The sequence below is a fragment of the Argiope bruennichi genome, chromosome 5 (assembly GCF_947563725.1).
Source record: "Argiope bruennichi chromosome 5, qqArgBrue1.1, whole genome shotgun sequence".
NCBI lineage: Eukaryota > Metazoa > Arthropoda > Arachnida > Araneae > Araneidae > Argiope > Argiope bruennichi.
In genome coordinates, this window is record NC_079155.1 from 10,930,598 (window position 1) to 10,954,156 (window position 23,559).

At 26.9% G+C, this 23,559-nt stretch overlaps 1 protein-coding gene across 2 annotated transcripts in view; it reads right to left on the minus strand.

The window, feature by feature from the left end:
* The window catches only part of LOC129969261 (neurotrimin-like), a 226,947-nt gene that overhangs the window by 89,715 nt on the left and 113,673 nt on the right, over nt 1-23,559 (minus strand). For both annotated transcript variants that reach the window (XM_056083734.1, XM_056083733.1), the window contains exon 2: nt 12,284-12,408. In XM_056083734.1, coding sequence (XP_055939709.1) covers nt 12,284-12,408 — 125 coding nt within the window. The remainder of the gene's footprint in view (nt 1-12,283; nt 12,409-23,559) is intronic.

Genomic DNA, 23,559 nt, shown 5'->3' on the forward strand with positions numbered 1-23,559 from the left:
AGAACACTGTGACTGAATTCAATTACCTGATATTTTGCAATATTTGTTCTAACGGCTTTTTGAAATTCTAGCTCTTGTTTTTTTTTAGAAAGTTTCTGCGTTTTAATCAAATTCCTCTTCAAATGCAAAAAAAAAAAAAAAAAAAAAAAAAAAAATAGCTTTTAAAGGATTTATATGTGGTGTTCAAAGTTGTCTTCGATAACTTTAGCACTAGATGTTCAGTTTATTTCATCAACTTAACATGAAATTAAAGCTCTACATTGTCTATTTAAGAATTAAGATGTGTTGTATAATTTTTTTATTGAATGCATAATTAATTTTAAAAAATATTTCCAAAATCTCTAAAGTAGGTTAAATAAATATTCTGTAGGTAAAAAGGTTTCTTGAAAGCTATAGATATTATCAATTTCTATAGAAATTTTTATATAAAAAGTCGTTGTACTCTAGTCTCTTGATACACATTTCATTTTCCCTATAAATAAATTAAATTGAAATTAATTTCCTCTGAACTACAGCCACTTTAAGCTTTATGTAAAAGAAATTTCAAATATGATCTAATTAATTTTTTACAAAAAAAAATTAAATATTTTTAAATTCTTATTAAAGGGAAAGTTAATGCTTGTTAGTCCTGCCGCTTATCTAGGATTAATCTTAATAGAAACCTCCAGCAATATAAGAGAGTTAGAACGTGAGCATCCGTGAATTAATCCTCTTCTTAGATCCTATAAAATGCTGCATCTTTTATAGTCGTTCTTTAATTTAATATATCATCTGTGTATCTTCAGTTATTTAGTTGGTTGTTATTTGTCTATTCATCCAAAATAATTCAATTCAAATTCAATTACTATATGCAGAAATTTTTAAAGAGATATTGCATCATAAATGATGATTTATACCGTCATGAATTGCTTTAAATATTTGTGTGCCGATCTTCAACTGTTTGAAAGTTAATCTGTTAATATTACATGGGATTATTTTATATTAAAGACTTTCTCCTTTTTTTAAAGTTATTTTTGAAACAAATCAAGGTACAATGAATCAGTTCCATTCAAGAAATCAGTATAATAAAATATTAACTATTGATAATAATTAACGTGCTGAAATATTAAGCACTGATTCCCATTTAAAAATCGGCATGATACTGTGCTACCAGTTTGAACAGGAATATTAATTTTTAACCCATTTTATCGAAGCTAGTTAAATCTCAAAATTTTACTGGCATTTATTTCTTGAATCATTTCTAACCTTTTCAATTTTTCACTAAAAGATCTTCAGATCGTTCCACCTATCAACATAGCTGTGAAATAATTGGCTTAGTAGAAGATTGATGAAATATGTTAATTTACATCTTGCCTCATAAAAATCAAACGTATTATATATTTCATATGGCTATTAACAATGAATGAATTATTTGAATGCTATTTTTAGACTGTTTTGGTTATATTAACAATTGTGAAATAATTGAGCTACAGTTTTTAGATTTTATAAAGATTATGCTATTATCCTCGTTTAGTGGTCCTTATTTTCTTCAAATTAATTTTACAGCAATTATTAAATTCACAAAACAACATGAATACTTTAATTCTTTTTTATTTTTAAGAGCATATCGATATTTAGAACATTTTGTTTTTATTTCCTCTTGCACGGATAAATTACTTTATGCAAAATTTGCAAAAGTTTCATTAATATATATCAAAATCGCATTGCACTGAAAAATCAGGAGTATATGTCTATTCTTTAAAATATTTTAATTATAATGAAATAATTACTATTCAAATAATCATTTATTTTTCTTTCAACTACTTAATTTATTCAAGATTATTTGCTTATCTCTATATGTAGATAAGAAATTAGAGAAAATAAAATATATCATAGAATTTTTTTTTTAACACTATAAATGATTGATACTATGTCGCTTGGATGCCATTAATTCATTCAAAGAAATCTAAAAATATTGGCAATATACAAATCTGCTTCTTATATAGTTTATTTATTAGACATAATCATTCGAACTGATTAGAATTTTAATTAAAAACATAAAAGAACTCCAACAATGGTAAATCCAGTGACAGAATAAAATACTTTTCATCAGATAAACAGTATTAGCCAGGCATTAATCATTTAGCTTATACATTGTAAAACTCCAATCCATTAAGAAAATGCATTTATTTAAGTATTAAATTTGGCTTAGGAAGATTCACTCCAATAACCATAAAAATTTAGAAACATTTCATCATGCTTCATTTCATTTTCCCCATTCCATCATTTGAACTGATTAGATTTTTAATTAAAAACAGAAAAGACATGCAACAATTGCAAATCCATTGACAGTATAAAATACTTTTCATCAGATAAACGGTATTGGCTAGGCATTAATCCTTTAGCTTATACATTGTAGAACTCCAATCCATTAAGAAAATTCATTTCTTTTAGTAGTAAATCTGGCTTAGGAAGATTCACTGCAATAACTATAAATATTTAGAAGCATGGTTTTCACCAGAGAGGCATCGTAACTTCTCGAATAATAAGGATACATGATTTTATCAAACTCGCAGTTCCGCTCCCGTGTGTAGGCATTTTCAATTACAAGCAGCAGAAATATAGGATATTCTCCAACTCCCAGGATGGTGGTTTACTATCCTATGCAAATTATCCCATTTGTGGTCACAGAACCCATTTAAGCGTACTTTTGAAATGCAGCAGGCATTTAACGTGTCAGATGAAGGCTATAAATAAATAGATTTCCCGAAACATTATCCGGGAAAGCGGAACAAAGTTAGCATACTCAGGAACATACCCATTTTATTCAATTGATTTTTCCCTAACCGCTATTTTCAAATCCTACTTTGTTTGGCTGTAGGGCATTCAACTGTTCTGGATACACACAACAGCGTAATGTAGTAAAATGCTGTTCTATTATCCTGCATTAGACTTGGAGCGAAACACTCAATGACTTTTATGAGATCCGATAGGAATCCGCTTTATAGCCTCCTTTGCATTTTACTCCGGATCCAATGTTTCCAATGGAATAAAATGCAAAATAATTCCACAAATGCACTTCATGAGTCTGGAAGCTTTCGTTATCTATTCAATGGAAGAGATCAGTATTTATGTCGCAAAACCAGACAGTTTAAGTGAACGAGCCATATGCAGTTCTTCTGCTGAAATAACTGAATTCAATTCACTGGATTTTGAAAGGGGGTGGGGTGGGAGGACTGACGAATTTTCAAAAATAAAGCTTGAATACTTTCCAAAGTAAAAGAATTCCGAGAAACAAATGTAATGCAATATTCGAGCTCCCTTTTGTTTTGAGTAATAATTTAATAAAGTAGTAGTAGCGCAGATTATCGGTTTTCCAGACAGGGCTGTTGGAGAATATTAAGACAAATATCGATGTAATACAAGAAAGGAAACATAAAAGTAGCATTAGGATTTTTTTTAAAAACATGTAGATTATTATTATGATAAATATTGATATAATATATATCAGTAATCGTGTGCAATTTTAGAAACGTTTTATATCAATGAAAAAATGCAAGCGTATTTTATATTTACGATATTTTCTGCAATATCAGCTTATGATTTCATTTCATTTACGTGGCGTATATCGTTTTCCAACCCAATTTTATTTTGGAATTGATTAGATGTCATGTAAAAAGGTGGAAAGATTATGCCATGACCATTATAGAGTAGAAGTCAATATGTACTGAAAAGTTTTAAGACATGTACTGTTACATTTGTGATGTGACTGCCATCTATGAATAAATTCGATTAATAGTTAAATGCATCACAATTAGAAAGAAAATATAAAGTTTCAAAAGATTTTAAAAGCAATTCATTCAGATTTTGATGCTTAAAATGACTTCTTTAAATAAAAACAGTAATGACTTATTATAAAACATACAAAATTGAGGCTTCAGAGTAAACATTTGAAACTATATTTTTTAAACTAAAATTGCTATCATAAAATATTTTATTAATCTAAATTTTTAGAATTATCAATAAAAAATTATCATTTATGTCCTGTTTGATGATTTGAATTATAAATTTAATAATTATAAATTAACTACCTATACTTACATACACTGAACATCAGTGAATAATTACGGAAGTTTACAGCTGATATTTCTCACTTCTAATGGTAAATGGATTACAAATAATGTTTGTTACAATTTGTTCTGGAAAAATGTAATTTCAATTATTTAATACTTGAAATTATCCTATTTAAAAAAAGCATTTAGAAGAAAAATAGCATGTTTCTTAAGATTTCAAAAGATTTGTCCTTAAATGATTTCTTTAAAGAAATCAATAGCCCTTTATTATAAAGCAAAAAAATTTTGATTTTAGAGTAAATATTTGAAACTATTGTTTTTAAAGCAAAATTTCTGCTATAGATAACGTATTTTAATAATCTAAATTTTTAGATTGATATATAAGAAATTTATCATTTATTATTTTATTATCTTAATATTATTTTATTATATTTGATTATTTGAACAATAAATTTAATTATTATTTCTTGTTTTTTTCATTTTAAAAATAAATTTAACAATTATAAATAAGCTATTTATACTTTCATGAACTGAACAGCGTTGAGTATTATGTAAATTAACATTTGAATTTTCTCATTTCTAATAGCAATTGGATTACAAAACATTATATTGTTACATTACAAATAATATTTGTTACAACTTACCCAGGATTCCAATTGATTTCAATATTTTTTCAAAAATAATAATTATAAGATAAATCTTCTTTGAAACGTTAATAATATTATTGATATTAAATTCGTTTTTTTCTATATTTAGAGAAAAAGTGATAAATAAAATAATATACTTCTTAATTAATGAAGAATGTATAGACTTTGAAAAAAATCATTCTATGTAATATTTAAAAAAAAATCTTCATTATTTTAGTTCTGTATATTAATAATTAATACTCAAATCCGGAACAACTAAAAAAAACCTCTCTTTTTTATATAAATAGAGGAGGTGTTGAAATATAAAATTTAATATTGCTATGCTTGCTATCTATATAAAAATTCAATATCCAGCTATGCTTGCTAATTTGTGCTCCATGTGTATCTCAAGTGTTAGACAGGCGCAAGTAAGTTTTTGTAAGCATGCCATGAAAGTAATAGTTTTCATTTTTGCTTGACAAAAATTAATGTACTAAATATATTAAAATAACTCTCATTTTCATCTAATGGCTTAAAAATCATATTCCTTATTGGATATGCTAGGTGCCATAAATTATCATTGGACTAATATTTAAAAATATTTATAAACATATAACAAACTAATGATATTAAACATATAGTAAACTATATATAAATATGTAGTAAACTTTCTTGTAATCATATCTAATAAGTATTTCGAAAGATGAAACGATAATTATGCAAAATCGTAATTTTAATATCTAGGAGCAAAAAAGAAAAGATGCCAAATATTTCTTTTATGTTGAAAAATACTTGAAGTCTAGACATACCAATTAAAGACATATAATTAATAAATAATCATTTGCATTATGCGGACACTAATAATCAAAGATATTGTTGCAAAGAATTATCAGAAATTCTGGAGTTAATCTCATTAATTATTATTTAATTAAAGATCTCCCTCATAATGTGACAAGAAAGTGATTAAAGGTTTGAGAAAGAGTAAAACTTTTCATCGAGGAAAACCGCAAAAAAATTAATAATAATACTAGTTAAAAACAAAAACTCTAATCACGATAAACGATGTGATATTGAAATTTATATACATAATAATCGTAATTATTTCGTTCTTAATCTGCTGCTAAAAAAATCTTTCCAGTTGAACTTTTGCAATGCCAGTTTTCACAAGGTCCTCGATTAAATCTAGCTATTATTTTAATATTTTTGACCATCAAAAGTTATTGTCGTGAAAATTTATCATTGTAATTTTGCAACATATTTTACATTTTATTTATAAATGTTTTACAAGATTCATTTTGAGATAAATAAAGCAATAAAACATTATTACAGGTTTTGTTCTCAAGATATGTATTGGAAATTTAAAAAAAAAATTAATTATGTTTTAAAAATTACTCCTATGGCTTTCATGTCATGAACAGTGTAAAAATATGACAGAACATTAATTAAGTTTACAATTAGTTTGTTTATCTATAGAAAGTGCCAATTAAAATTATTATGAGTTAAATTTATAAATTCAAAATTTGTATATTATCTAATAAGTTGAATATTTTTCTAGTAAATATACAATAATAAAGTATGGAAAATAATTCGATATTCAAAAGATAGATACTAATTGTTCATTGCATAAAATTTGCCTTTTTGATAAAATTTATATATTTAATAGAAAAATTTGATTAATCAATCATGAATTTATTCATAATTTATTTCATAATAAAAGAACTATATTTAAAAATTTATTTTGAAAAATTTTATAATGGATCTTTTATCAAAGTATTGAAAAGAAGATGCAAACTGTTCATCAAAAATGGGAATCAAATAAAAAAAAAAGAAGCCAAAAGAAGAAAAGTGTGAGGTGCAAACAGATATGCCGTAGGTAAATTCTAATGACATATATAAAGCATTTTAATTTTTATATAATGAATGTTTAAGATTTTTTATGATACTTATTGTGGCATATCATTCTGCTCTTCCCTCTATTCTTATTAAAAGCGTGCAAAAATGCAAAAATGTAATGTAAATATGAATTACCTCCGGGAGTAGGAAAAAAAAAATATTTTGTTAAGCATTTTGTGATGAATTTTATGGAGTTCTGTGCTCTTTTATTACAAATAATTGATTTTTTTTTCTCTTTTAGAACGAAACAATGGCTTTTTTATTTAATATGTTCCTGCAGGTTTCGAGGATTTTTTTTTTTATCTAATGAGATGGTTTACGTGTAAATGAAGTTTGGAATAACATGTTCTTTAATTAAATCCTGAAAAATTATCAGATTACTCAGAGGCAAAAAAATTTATTTAATTGGAAAGAAACTTATTTAAACATGATTAGATGCAGAATATTATTAGAATTTTTCCTAAATTATACTCATTAAATTGTCACATCAACCACATGGCTCCATTCAATAAAAATGCATAGTTTTCCCTTTAGTATTAATTAAGATGCAAAGGAGCATCGAGTACAAATAGAAGAAAGAAAATATTTGAGCCATTCAGACATGTTTAAAGGTAAGTGTACATTATTTATTCTGCTTCCTTTTTAATTTATAACATTTGTTCATTCTAAAAATTAATTGGTAATTCTTTTGTTGCACATGTTTATTTCTTGATTTGCAGTGCTTTTGTTAACTTTATATCATATAATTCAAAAATTTGATTCCTTTCATTACTTATGGCTGTTTTTCGAACAGTATTCTGTCAAAGGACAACGAGAATTTTTTTTCCCCTTACGGGGATTTACACAATGCAACAGCTTCTTTTCTGTTCTTTATAAAAGTGCGCATTTTTTAACGTAACTCAGAGGGAATGGCGGCAATTTCTTGAAATAATCAATGCACGGATGCTACACAAAATTTCCACATTTATTAATGCAATATAACCAGAGGGACAGTTTTCCAGTTTTCAGGGACAGTTTCGGTTAGACAAAACAGAAAACGAGAAATAAAGAAACAATATGCTTGTTTATTTCTTATTACGCAATGCTTTTCTTAATATTATATCATTTAATTCAACCATTTGACTCTTATTCATTATACTTATTTCTGTTGCTAAAACAATGTTTCGCTAAAGAAAGGGGACATTCTTTTCCTCTCAACCTTCTATTTGCCAAAACACTTTCTTTTCAGTTTCCTGGAAGATTGCGCATATCGAAACATATCGCAGTGGAATGACGTGAAGGTCATAGGAAAATCTGCAAGCAGGAATGCCCTCCTCCCCTTCTTCCACGTTAATTTAAAATTAAATGTTAAATTAAAATGTTACCAGATAGATTATAATTTTATTCAAAAATCTGAATCTTATACATATCATTTATGACAGTTTACAAAATAATAATCGTTCAAATCCCACGAGAATCCCCCCCCCCTCGGTCTTCTGTTAAAGAGGATAAGACCTTCTTTGCGGTTCCTTACAACAGTGTACATTCCTGAAACGCATCAAAGTGGGAGTGGTGACAGTCTCTTCGCAATCAGGAGTGTCACCTTCCCCCCTCCTCCTAGCTTCCATGTTTATCATCACAATATAACCAGTAGGACTTTTTCTCCTACTGGCTATATTGTGTTGCTTGAAAGAAACAGCATTTTCTTTTCGGTGAGTTATAAGAGTTAACATCATTTCATGTATCATAACTGGAGTGGTGGCAAACTTTTGAGGGTTTTATTAAAGATCGCAAGCATGAGTTCGTCACCCAACTTCCTCGTTTATTAACATATTACATAGCATTCTGTGAATAATGTCAAGTGATTCTTATTTTCATTCAGTTGGATTCAAAAGTAGACTCTTCTTTGCATGATCAGACAAAAGGACAGCATGTCTAATTCTATCAACCTAAATCTTTGCGTTTTTCAGTTGTTTTGTATTCACATTCTCACGAATATAATGATAGACAGTTGGAAAATGAATTTCATTTAAAATTTAATGGATTTATTTCAAACAATTTTACACTTCAACATGTTTGATGAAAAATCAATGAACCAGATTTTATATAGTGGTCTAGTATTTTTGAATTATCGTATGCAAGGATACATACACTCACTTACAAATAAATTACCTTAACATGCATTTTTTTCAAAGTTTGATTTCTATTTATAAATTTTATGATGAAACCACATGCCGAATATCATTTTTCAGGAACTTAATGTGCGTTGGAATCATTGTATTTACAGACAAATAGGCGTTATTTGAAAATAAAAATTGCCATTTGAGTGCCTGACCTAAAGCCTTTCATTGATCAAAATCTCGACAAAAAATGATGGAAATTATCATTTTTTTCTCTGTGTATTAAGTATTCCAGCAAGTATAAAGGATATATACATTGCGGTGCTGAAGTTTAGATATTGAAAAAAAAAAACTAGGTTTAAAATTATTATGACATTAGAATTACAAAATCCTGTGATCATAACCAAAAACTCTTTTAAAATACTATAATTAAATCATAACTGTTCTGTTTATTATAACACTAATTTTTTCCCTAAAAATATTAATTTGTTTTCTGCCAAATGTTTAGGCGATCGCAAGTTTCTGAGTAATTTTGTTAGCACACATAAATTAAAAACAGATGTCATCATTAAATTTCGGTAACAAAGGATTCGATTCATAGTTGGATTCTGGAAGAATGAAAAATGGTGCATTGCAAAATGGAAAATAAACGAGCTCTGAAGCCACATCATAGGACACAAAGAATATTGGAATCTCGAAATCATATGCTACATGAAGCAAAAAGTCAATCAATTATATTTAAAGATGAAAAAAAGGTGGTATCTGAGTAGCCCGAATTACTAAGTATTGTATCGTCATGCATGACGCAAAACCATCATTTTTTTTTCATTTATTTATGATGGCCTGATGATGGATGATTTGAGCAGCCTTTTTCTACAATGAGCAGTTTTTTTTTCACTTTATAAGTGGTCATTAAAGATCACAACAATATAATAAGACATTGAAGGCTAATTAGGTGGGGTTTGCGAATCTTACAAGTGGACCTCTGTTGTAATTCCAGCAAAAAAATGCATTGATTCATATTGCAAACTATCAAAATGTCTGGCTTAGTTCTTAGAATACATAGGAAACTCCGCAAAGTATGCAGCATCTAATATTTACGGATTCGGATAGAACACATTAAAACGAGTATTTTGATTTGTAACAAGTGAGGTCCCCGAATCTAGCGTCATAGTTTAATTGCACGAAGAGCGGTAATTACGAATCTGGCAGTTTGTATTCCAAATTGCGATACGTACGAAGATTGCTCAACATGGGAACTATCCTAGGTGACTATACAAATTTGTGACAACCAATGAGAAAGAAAACGAGTCTGCAAGTGCATATACAAATTCCCGTTTGGAAATATAAGGCTAGAATACAGGTTTGATGAGAATGCGTCTCACGTATCATGAATTGAAACACCAGCGGCATTTACAAAATTCAAATCAATCAACCATGGACCGATTTGGGTAGTTAAAGGAGGTTTGATTTTGCAAATACGATGATTAATAAGGTTGAATGTGACGAAATTAATTTTAATCGGATCTGGTTCAGTGATGAGGCTCACTTCCACCTCAAAGGATTTGTTAACTGGAGGTTCTGGACCACTGAAAATCATCATCATGGCATAGACAAGATAGGCTATTATTGGATTATGTAAGAAGGTGCTAGACCTCAGCATACTTAGCGAAACATTGATCTCTTAGCAGAATATTTCCACTATAGACTGATCGCGTTGGATTCCATTACGAAAACAGGCAATGGTATAAAGTGGTCATCTTACTCCCCAGATCTTAGCCAGTGCGACTTCTTTTATGTGGACATCTGAAAGACATAGTGCATCTCATATAGCCCTCAACATTGGATGACTTGAGAGCAGAAATTGAAACCGAGTTCGAGGAAATTGGAGCAGAAGTGTTGCAGAAAAAATTAGGAGCTTCGAATCCATATGCCGCCATGTCATTTGTTCAAACGATAGACATTTCGAAAATCTATTGTATGGAAAATTCTCAATAAACATTGATTTTCACAAACATTTTTTCTCACTTCTTGAAGCTTTCATAACACAAGTTTCACACTTTAAATAGACTATGATACTATATTCAGGGACCCCACATGTTATACATCAAAATATTTGTCTTAACATGTTCTACCCGAATCTATAAATATTAGACGCTGTATACCTTATGGGAGACCCTGTAGAAGTTATAGACTAGACAGCATGTATCCCAGGTCTTAAACCAATAGAGGACTTTTGGGTTATCATATGTCGACAAGTTTAGAGTATTGGCAAACATTATTCTTTTCTATAAATAAAATCAAGTGATTTATTGAGAGTGTATTGATTGTATCATGCTCTTTTATCATAAGAGTATGATACAAAATTAAGCATCAAACCATGCAATACTTTGTTCCTTTGATATAAACTTATATTAATGAAATAAAATTATATAAAGTTTAAAATAAATGAGAAGATTTGCTTATTAAAATGAATAATAATTTTAATATCAGACAATGTTATTTCAAATGTAACAAATCCAAGAATGGAATCAGATTTTCTGGGGTTCTTTTTCATTTTCATTTTGTAATGAATGATAATACTCTTATGACAGTTAATAACTTTGAATGGTAGTTTGAATATCGAATTGAAAGGAAGTTTGTCTTTAAATAGTTTTATTTTTAAATTATATCTTTTCTACATATTTAGCATTTCTATCTACCCCTATTTCCGTGTATATCTAATTTCCCTATGCATTATTCCTACGAAACGACAATAACCATATATTCAGTTTTAAAAAAGAATTTATAATCAGTGATCTTCGCTATTTAATTGAATTTCATTTTACAATGTAGAATTCTTTACAATGTAGAATTCGATATTTTTTTTCATATGTCTCCAAGAGAAATTTAAGAAGTATTTACATTTAAGAGAATTTAAAAAAGTGCTTTACTTTATATTGTAGTGTTTAATCAGGTACCAGCATTTAGAAAATAAAAAAAATTCATCTTTCAATTATTTAACAGAATTTTTTACATAATTTTACTACTAATGATGCATTAAGTGCAAATATGTGTGCTTGAATTAGAGGTTCCAATTTATTAAAAAAATTAATAATATTTTTCTTTATATATTATAGAAAATAACATGAATATCCTTGGACACAAGAACTGATAAAATACCACGAAAATTAATTCACAATTTGAAAACTAAGAATGTTAATGACTATAATGGAAACCAAGAGTAACTTATTTGATTTTATACTTAAAGAGAGTCATATAAGTTTACTTTAAATTTTGCAAATCCAAGTATAGGTCATATTTATTTGATTTCTTTTCTAAATGGAAAGCAAAAGCAATTTTAAATCGTTCAACTTCCAAGTCAGCTTATAAAATATTTTCATAATTTATAGTTCTCTGAGTTCCAAACTAAAAGTTAGATTGATTTTAAAAAAGAAATTTAAACTATTATCCTGTGGAAAGGATAGTATTTTAAGCTCTATTCTCGTTTCAGTTTATTCGCACTTCAAATTTATTTAAATTTTCTGTCTGAATCTTGATATCAAGATTTCAGTTCCTTCGGAAAGAGCGATGAAACACGAGCAGACATGTATTATTGTGTAAAATAACTCACCCTATAATTTTGTAGATTGTCTACAACACATGGTAAGCTCACATTTCTTCCCGCTGTAACGGTAATATTTGGTATTGGCTCGGCAAACGTCGGCTCCACGGCTGTTGACTGTTGCGTTGAGGTAACTGAAAGAAACAAATATAATAAAAAAACAAAGAAATATAAAATATTAATAAACTGGGTAAGTCAGTGAAATAACTTTTACTTACTAATAATGTTTTGTTATGTGAAATAAGTTTTGGAATTTCTTTTATTACAGAAGAATGAATATAGGAATACCTTGTCTATTTTGATTATCCTTTGAAATAGGTTTAACTCGTATCTAATCTGTTCAGTTACAGCAACAGTTTTTTTTTTTTTTTTTTTTTTGTAAGCTTCAATGAACTATATGAACTTTGAACCAATGTCAAGAATAAAGAAATTTTATTATCAGAAATTATGTGAATTAGCGATTACTTTATTACAGAATGGCATGATGATTCAGGCATTTGTCATATCGATAGTGTTTGGTAATAAAACAGTCAGTGGTTAATTAAAGCAGAAAGAGATTAGCCCCAAATTTTGTTGTAATTAGTTAATCGTGTACTGATATAGTATTTACTCCAGCCTTCAGTTAAAGATAAATTTCTTTTAATATACAATATGTACTATTTTTTAAGGGAAAAAATAACACATGTAGTATCAATCTTTAAGAAACGTTTATCAGATACAAAGTAAAAATATTTGAATTCATTAGATAATCCTTGTATTCATCTAAGACCAAAATATTTTAATTCATTATTATTTGTTTAATTCATCTAAGTCAAAGATATTTTAATTCATTAGACATTAATTTAATTCATCTAAGACCAAATTAATTTAATTCATTAGAAATTTATTCAATTCATCAAAGACAAAAATATTTTAATTCATTGGTTTTATTATACGAAATAATAAACTTGGAAGTTTTTTTTACAGAAGAAAGGAATGAGGCTCCCTCTAAAGTTCTAAAGTCACGTTCGAAGAAAGGCTTCTTATTATAACAAAACTTCCACTATTCTTCCAAGATAACTCACTGATTAAACAAGCCCGCTGCAACACAAGAACACACCCAAGACTTTTCAATGGGTATTCTTTCAGAACAGGAAACAAAAAGTACTGAAACCAACAAAAACATCGAGCTGGTCTTTCTTCGATAGAATAACCTGTAGTTCAGGGTTTCATCTGTTACTTTAACTTTCTGAAAATAACTGACGCTTTCACTCAAGATCTTTTGTTGAAGAAAATTCTTCAAATATATAAAGAAAAGTATCAAAGATATCTCTCGAGGAAATTCAAAGCTTTATATTTATTCTTCTTTCTTAATTGATTTTTGACAATGAGAACTTCTTAGAGCATTCGCTTGATTTCTTATCCTTATTATTTATTTCAAATATTTGTTAGTCACAGTTGGTTAAACATTTACATTGCTTAGTTTTAAAATGCAGAAAATTAAGTTTATTGTTTCAAAATCCAATAATGCTATCAATTTCTCAAAAAGGACTGTTTTACAAGTCACAAAATTTGATGAAAATATTGAGTTTATAAAATACTAAAATTTATAAAGTATTAAATTCCAATTTTTTTTATTAACCTCATATTCTAAATAATGTGTTTAGAAGGAAATTAATACTCAATCTTAAATTAATGCAGATTAATTGGATGTGTATTAGTTTCAAGTGATTATACACATGTTAGACTAATGAGAATAATGCAAAGTTAGTTCATATACTAGGAGTAATAAATTTGTTGACGAATAACAAAATTAAAAATTTCGTAAAGTAAAAATATCAGATATTGGAAAGTTGAGTATTCAGTTCGCATATTGTGAGACTTGGACTAAGAAAAATTGTATGACAATTATTTGTACGATATTTTAAAGGAGTTCGAAATGCTACAGGATAAATATAACAATTTTTAAAAATAATTTCATCTTTATAAATATATATATAAAAAATCGTTATAGTTAGCCCATATTTAAGAAGATTCTGAGAATTTGGACAATGTGAAAGATAAGATAATCAAAAACATTATATCTCAATATAAATAACTTTTTATGCGCATTTAAACTTTTTCAAAATAGAAGATGTTGTCAAACTAACGTTTTACTAATTTGACGACCTTTTCATGAGAAACTGTTATCAAGTTCAATTGCTTGTGTTGTAATTCTGAAAAGAGTACCCTTCCATTCACGTTATTAAACTGCGGTTTAATTTATCACGTGAACTTTTCCATTCTTATGCTTATCGTATCTCATGTGCGTAATAAAATCAATCATGTCGGCATTAAATGCAGACATCTTTCGTCAGAAGGCATATGGAAAAGAAAATTTCCTCTATCACGCCATTTTCCTCCCTTAATTTTCATAGAAATTAGAGCTATGAGTAAGAAATAAGATTTTGAGAACTTTTCAAAAGGTAGTGCTATTGTAAATTAAAACAAGTTCAAAATCATTCTTTGCCCGCTTATTTAACAGCAGTTGTATATACTTTTTTCTCAAACTAATTTAGCAGCAGTTTATCTATTTCAGTGCAAAAAGAAATGTGTTATAAGGAGGCAATGATATGCTTTATTTGAATTATTTGTTTCTTCAACAATAAATAAGTTATGAGGAAACGAATTATTTCCATTAAATACCATTTTCATCTGGATAAATTATCTAGGATTATAGCCTCGTTTTTTCCTTTTTCTATAACATATCATACGCTAAATGTTAAGAGAACATGAATATGAATGTAGGACAAAAAATATCACCGAAATGAACAGTGAGTTTTATCTTAGAATAGCCTAAGTATATTCAAGAAGGTTTTACAATATTGATTTTTACGAAGCAACGAAACTAAAGGTGATGTAAGAAAAAAATCTACTAACTTTCTCAAAAATGATATTTTAGTGCAAAAAAAATATTTTTGACAATAAATTATAAAGATTAATTAATTAATTATAATTTTTTTCTCATTTCTTCATTTAAAAAATCTTCTGTAAAAATAAGTATAAATTTTTTTCAAGAACTTAATTTAAAAATTAAGAGAAAATCTTGATTGATTTCAGAATGAAAGTTTCGCTTATTTTTAGATTTGCGAATTATTAAACCTGGATTTTAAAAAAATGAACAGAATGTTTGAAATCAATTATCTTTAATTAAGTTAATTTTATTAAATTCATTTAAAATAATTAAAATATGAGTAGGAAATAAAATTCACATGGTCATAAAAATATGTATCTCTTAATCACTAGAAGCAGTATGATTTTTTTATGAATAAGTTTGTAACAGTTTTCAAAATTTTAAGTTAAATATTGACAACTACTTTCCTCATAAATCAATTGTATTTGATTATTTTTACAAGCATTTGATGGCTAGATTCAGATTCGAAATATGTATTATGCCGCAATAGGATTTTTATCTAAAAAATTAATTATTTCTGATGATAAATGAAGAAACATTTTTCATTTACCAAATATTTATAATTCGTTTCACTAGAATTTGATTTTTATTTCTGTTAAGAATGAACGCAAATATGATTGGATGTGGATGCGAATCATTTTTTATCTGATGATATTGCAATAAATAAATGGACTACAACAAACCTGGTAGTTAATTATTTAAAAAAAAATATTTCTAATATATATTACTTTGCGTCTTGTTCTCATTATGCAATGTCATTTTAACACAGACAGTTCATATGAACAATGTCTCTTTTTACTTCTATCTCACATTTTACATTTTTGTTGTACAGCATTTTTGTTTTATTACAGTAAAGTCAATTGCATATAATTTTCAAGTATTTGGATTTAGCTAATATTATTATACGTTTTTAAAATAGAAGTTAGTAACAAGTATTTAATTCACTAGATTACATTTACAGTTTTTTTCTCTACTACTTTCTACATTTACAGTTTTAATCTCTTTTTACTTCTAACATTTTACATTTTTGTTTTATTACAGTAAAGTCAATTGCATATAATTTTCAAGTATTTGGATCTGGCTAATATTATTATACGTTTGTAAAATAGAATTTAGTAACAAGTATTTAATTCACTAGATTACATTTACAGTTTTTTTTTGTTTTGTTTTCAATAACACTATTTTCAGAATTTTATTATAAGCGAATTGATTGATTATGATTAGAAATTGGTTTCATATATATGACATCCCTACAAGGAATTTGAAAAGAAATTGATAATAATGCTTCATAACCTAATATTGAAATATAAAGCGAAGACTAAGCGTGAAGTAAATAATAAGAATCAAAATGTTTTTACAGAATATTTTGATGAGTGTACTAAAACAGCTGAAATATATTAAAATTATTTGTGTCAAAGATCTGTGGTTGAATACTTATACGTAAAAATGAAAGAAGCTATGAATATAGAAAAAATAAATAAATATAAGCAATACACAATGAATAACATAAGAAAGAAAATTCCTAATAATTTGATTAAAATTAAAACATATTATAAATTTAATCAAAATTAAAATTTTCTAAAAATATTTCTAACAGCTCTTAAAGTTTCGATGTTTCAGTTTTGTCCCCAAATTTTTGATTAAATATTTAAATTTTTAATTTTTATTTCACTAAGGAAAGTGTTTTTGAAAATCACTATTCCTTTTTATTATGTACAATACCATCTGATTTCCAAGGTTTTCGATTATGCACAAGAAGTATCTCAAAGTACAAAGAAATCCTAACATGATTTTAACGACAAATCATCAGGGCACTCGATCCTTTGTCTCAGAATTACTGTTAACTAGGTGTTTCCGAGAGCAACGCCCTATCCCCTTTAGCGACAAAAGTTTTCTTCGAGATTTGAGAGAACTTCACATTAAAGACGCCTTTTAACTACACGGATGCTTGATTCCTGAGTTGAGGAGAACCCCTCTTCCTGGTGAAAATTCATGAAGGAAGAATGGGTGGAAGGTAACTCCGCTCGGTCTTCAATCTTTGCATATTAGTTTAAGTAACAGCCAATTAGCATATTTAATTTAATTTTCTAGAATTTTCCTGTTTAATGTAGAGACAGCTCTCAGAATCATTAAATAAATTTTACATCATGTGATCGTTTTGCACATGATAAAATTTTGGATAGTAACTAAATGGAAATAAGAATAAATGAAATGATCTTAATAAAAAATTATTGGATATTTTTTTTCAAATAACATTACACTTTTTTAAATTGATTATTACAACATTAATAGTATTTAAAAGTAAATGAATAGTTTTCTTAATAATAATAAAGTTTAAAACATGTAAATTAATTTTTATTCATATTTTTTTTTAAAAAATTAAAAGACAAACGAAATAAAAGTTTATTTTACTTATTTCTAACAGGAATTTTCTAATTGACATACTAAAAAATAGAATGTCCAAATTAAAAAACAAAGCAGCTAAAAAAGTTTCATATTAAACCGTCATTTTTTTAGTTTTCTGCAAATTACTTAAATGCTTCTATTTGAAAATTTGCTTTGCAACTTTTAGGATAGAGGCATTTAAGTAAAGTTTCGTTATAATTTATAATTTTAAAAATATAGTTACATTTTAAAATGTGCATCTTTTATAACATAAAGAATGGAATTTCTTGACTGTGAAAAAATATTGACGTTGAAGATATTCGAATATGAATTAATGTGAATGCAACAATTTTAAAATTTATAAATCTTTTAAATAAAAGTATTGTTAAAAAATTATACCTATTTAATAGTTTTTCTACTAAAAATCATAGATATAGGATTGGTAAGTGTATTAACCTAACTGAACTTTCTACTCATTGTTTGCAGTTTAATGATGAATTAAATAGTTTTTGAAAAGAAGAGAAAATTCCAAAAATAATTTACATTACAAATGTGATTTTGAAATAATCTATTTAAATCTAATCAATCTTATTTAATCAAAAGATTTTGAATTAAATCAATAAATACGAGTAATAATGATTATGATAGTATAAATATGTATAGTGATGTTAATACACGTCAGTTTAATAATATATTATTTTATATGATTGATAATATATTAAAATATTTATTAATTATTATTACCTTTATAATGTAATACTTAATATCATACAACATTAGGAATAATAGCAAAATTATTCATCTTATTAGTGTCAGATTTATAGGATGATGGCCGTCTTTCTCTGTTTAATTTAATTCTTTGTAATTCAAAATATCATTTATATTAGAATCTTATTTTATTGCTTTTATTTAGTTTAAAAGAAAAAGTGCACTTCTAAATGTAACGAAAAGATGACAGAATACAGTAATTTACAGAAAGTAAATATGTTATCAAAACTTTTCACGTAGAAGAACATAAAACTGGAAATGTGACAAATATTTGGTATTCTTTCCACTACCTTGGATTTAAAATAAAAAAAAGCGCATTGAATTATTAATAATTGTACTTCAGAAAAATCTTGATAGAATTTTTTATGATTAAACTTTCTGAATAAGAAACTGAAATTTATTTTACAACTTTCAGAAAATTGTGATATCTTCTTGGCATACTAATTTTTTAAAAATTCAAGAGACATCCTTTTGTTTACTATCACGGATATCTTCTATTAAGAGTGAAAAATTATAGCTTGAGACTTTAAAATGACGAATATTAAAATTATTACTGAACAAATAAATTTAGCAATAAATGTTCTGTTGAACATAAGCGACTAAAACGAAATGATACATCAGAGTTACAAAAGTTTTGAAGATTTCTAATCAAATTATTTGTCCCAAATAGAATTATGGGTATGAAGGAATTGAAATGAGATTAATCTTGTAATTATAAAGCAAGATTTAAAGCATATATCGGAACCACATTTAAAAATTGCATTTATTAACATAGCATTAATTTACTTTAAAGAATTTATTGCTTACATTAATATTTTTATTAGAATGGTAGTACAGAAAGAAGGTCATATATATATATATATATAATAGTCAATAACCTTTTAAATTTGAAATTTTAACAAAATTAATTAGGAATTAATTTTATATAAATTTAATCAACATGTAGTTAATGTTAAGAAATTAGTTATGGTTACAATAGTTGAAACTTAAGTAAATTTCATATTTCTTGTTTGTCCCGTTTGTAAGGCACCCTCTTCACAATATCAGATGGACGATTAATTTTTTGTACCCTAAAAATATTATTTAAAAGATTTTGATTCATTAAAATCTTAAAACTGAGACTTTTGAGAACAAATTGTCTTTCTCTGCCTTTAGTTAATATATGAAATAACAAATCAATTTCGTTAAATACATATATATTTTGTAATTCGTTAGATACAAAATATATATTTTCGAATAGTATATAGAAAACACTTAATTACTTCCAAACCAAAAAAAAAAAAAAAAAAAAGTGATAACCTATGTAGTCTGTTTTTCCACCGTTTGTAAATGTTTGAGAAAGGAAAACAATTTCTAAGAAACATATCACGCCAGATATTTTTACTTCAATTTTCCGAAACTGAAAATAAGATTTTGCCGTTTCTAAGATTTTGTGATTTCCAAGAAAAAGACAAATGTAATACATATTTTCTCCATATCTGCTCTTTTTGTTTCCAATTCAGAAATATCTTCTATTTCGTATGCAGCTTCATATCACATTTTTATGTTAATTACTTTAATGTAATTTCGGGAAAATGTGGATAAACGAAAAACAATTCTCACAAGAATATAATCTGCACCAACTTTTTTCTGCAAGGTGGAAATAAAATGTATCGATTTAACTGATATACATTTTATGCATGTTGTTTAAATGTTAAGTGGGTTCAAAAGCTTTATATATGTATATCTCTTTCTTTATATATTTAAATAAACAGAAAAATATTCACTTTCATAAAATATGATTATTTTCATAAATGATGTTTCTTTAATATTTAATCTTTTATTGAAATTGTGAAAAAAATACTTCATTTATAGTTTTACGATTGAAAATCCTGTCATCCTTGTTGCTATTTTGAAGCTGAATGTTGTAATGGATGCAAGTGCTATCTATAAAAATGCAGTGATAACAAATAAATTATAGTAATACATCAGAACTTGATAATTGGGAAACAATGAGGCGTTGTTTTTGTTAGTAATTGGGTAATTGTGAATCTTAAATATGATAATATAAAACGGCATTTTCTATTAACGTATTCCATGAACAAAAAAAAAACCTTTTTTTTTGTTTAAATATGTAAAAGAGATTCTGAATAAAGAAAGAAACATTTAAGACTCAAGCAGCTTGATAGATATTATTTTTTGGATTCTACTATACTAATACGTTGTGTCATTTTCCCACATAGAAAAAAAATCAATGGTAAAGATCTCTCCCAGATTTGTTTTTTCATATAAACACATAATAATAAGTTCTGCTTACTGCTGCTTATTAAACCCGTCGAAATCAGGATCAGATGCTTCTGATATGGTGACTGGATCTCGCCACCCTGATGGGTACATAAAAAGGTGGCGGATCTGGCACCTCCCATCGATGACGGAACTCACTTCCTTCGGGAAGGGTTGTACCGTGGCTGGTGATGGCCCTTAGGACTCCATCACAGTTTCCACCAATGTTGCTGTTGCGGTGGTTCGGTCATTCAGTATTCTTTATCCGTATGCCAACGGGCAGATCGAAGAGTCAGTGATATGACTTATTGCTGCTTAAACGAATCTGTATCCATCAGACGTGAAATTGATTGAGTGTAAAAAACCCACAAATGAAATACATGGCGAGCCGACAGACTAATCATTTGTCAGATTCTAATATAAAGTGGAGCATTCAGTTGCTCATTATTATAATGAAGAAAAAAAAATAACAACAGTGTGGTTTTTGATTGTTTTCCCCTTTATCCTTCATTATTTTAATAGAATTATTTTTTCATTAATTTTGGCTTTCTTTTTATTATTTTAATATTTTATATCCTTATTTTTCCGTTATTTCTTTAATTATTTAATTACTTTTAATTCTTTTATTTTTTATTATTTTATTATTGTTTTCATCATTTTAGAACACATTAACACATATGTTTGCAAGACTAGACACGGAACTTCAAATATACAAGTTGCTTCCTCTTTTTAGTTATTTCATTCATATAAATAGGAACATAACAACAGGCAGAGAGCCAGCTAATTGAAGGCATTGATCTAAAATCTAATAAATATCTACAAATTTGAATAATTTTTAGAAATTTACAGTTTGGAAGTAATGATGGTATCCCATATCTGAATCATCTTATTGGATTTGTGAGTTATTTTGTTTAGAGACGGGCATTCTAAAAAATTTGTGTTTTTGAATTCAAATACGTCTAATGCTTGTAGATTCGTCAAAGCACAACGTAATTATTTATTTATTAAAATTGTGCTACTTTTTCTTTGTGTATTCCATATATGCGAGACTGAAAGGAGTTAGGATTAACAGTCGTTTTGATTATTTTGATACTAATTGATGAATCTTATGTGTTAATACAAATATAATTAATAATATTATTCAAAATGAATTTTTAAAATTATTAAGAAATTACAATCTGGTTTTAAATTTCTCACTTCCCAGTGAAATTTGTGTGAATTCATGAATTATAAGTTACTTCTAATGATGTAATTTTTTTTATCTTAAGATCAATAAAAACTCATCATCCTATGTATTTCCACATTTTACATAGAAGATTAATTTAATTATTTAAATCAATGATATAATTATGCATTATTAATGTAAACTGATCAAAATCATCTCCTTTTAAGCAAATTATGTGTGACATTTATAATTCTAATTCAATATTCATAACAAAATTAGGTAATTTGAATTTTTATTATGAAGCATTGTAGCATAATAATGTTTATTATTTTACTTTAAAAGTTAAACCTTATCTATATACAGCAATAACATGCACATTAAAATGAATTATTATCAGTACAACAAGTTGGAGTATGAATGTAACAATTAAAACAATGAAAAGTATATTATTTAAACACAATTAAAACTAGTTTTAAACATTTATTAATTTCAGAAAAACTCACGGGACTAAAATACATATCACTGAAAAGGTTATTATTTGAACTTTAACGTAGTTAAAAAAACTTTTTGTGCAATAATTTGAAGCGAAATTATTGTGGAGAATGTTAAACAATAAATAAAATTCTTAAAAAATGGAAATGTCAAATTAGAAAAAAATATATTAATTACTGAGATCAAATACAGTGTGACAATAAAATGTGTATATAAGTTTTCAAATTTTTAGTTTCAGGAAATTTGCAAATAATAAGAAACTTTCAATTATTATTTTTCAATTTTACATAAAAAACTCTTACATTAAATATTGAACTATTAAAATTTAGTATTAAAATACAAGAGTCGTGTGCTTGTATTATTTCAAGGAAAAAAATTGTAAATGTATTCTTTTTAATTAAAACTTATCTCTTTTTCTTCTCTGCGTTTTGTTCATAATATTTTCTAAAAATCATACAACACAATTATTTCGCAGTAATTATATAAAATGGTCCCTTTCAAATCCTGCTAGATAATTTATTTTGAAAAAAATAAAACACGTGCGAAATTCTCTGATAGCAAAAACCTGTTTTTTGAAATAAATTGTTTCCCACTCAAGATAATCTCTTTTGCTCCTCTTTACTGCTTTCTATTCGTCATATTCTCTTGCTTTCTTAGAATTACACGCACGGAAGTCTTTAACCGTAACACACCTACCAGCGAGAGATTTCCTATCACTACGGCTAAGCCAATTAAGTACAGGCCCCAATTATCCTTTTGTTGTTAAAACCACACTTAATTCACGCAAGCGTACGAATTTTTCGAGCTGACACCGCATTTAAAAGAATTTCACATCCGATTTAATTTGGCCTCGTCTCGCTGGATTTTAAAGAGATCCTTCGGCTTTATTTGTTGTAATATTGATCGGTTCTGAAAAGAGCAGTCAGCTGATACCAGGAATTTCTCCATTATCTAACGATACTCTGATTTGCAACTTTTTAAAATTCTTTGTTGAGGTTGGTCCTTTGAAGTTTAAATTTGCTTTCTTTTACTTCGGCATTTTTGCGTGAAGAATGTGGACGGATATTGACTCTGTTGAAGATTTATGTTGAAATATCTAATCGTTATTAGTCTTATTATTAGCTGCTTCTAAAATTAATTTCAATTTTCACACGCTGGAGAAAAAAAAAATAACTTGGTTCATCCTAAAGAGTTATTAATACGGATAATTACTTAAAAGGCGCGCTGAACTAAATATGTAAAATAGCTGCGAAGAATGATGTCGGGAAAAAAGTGTCCTAA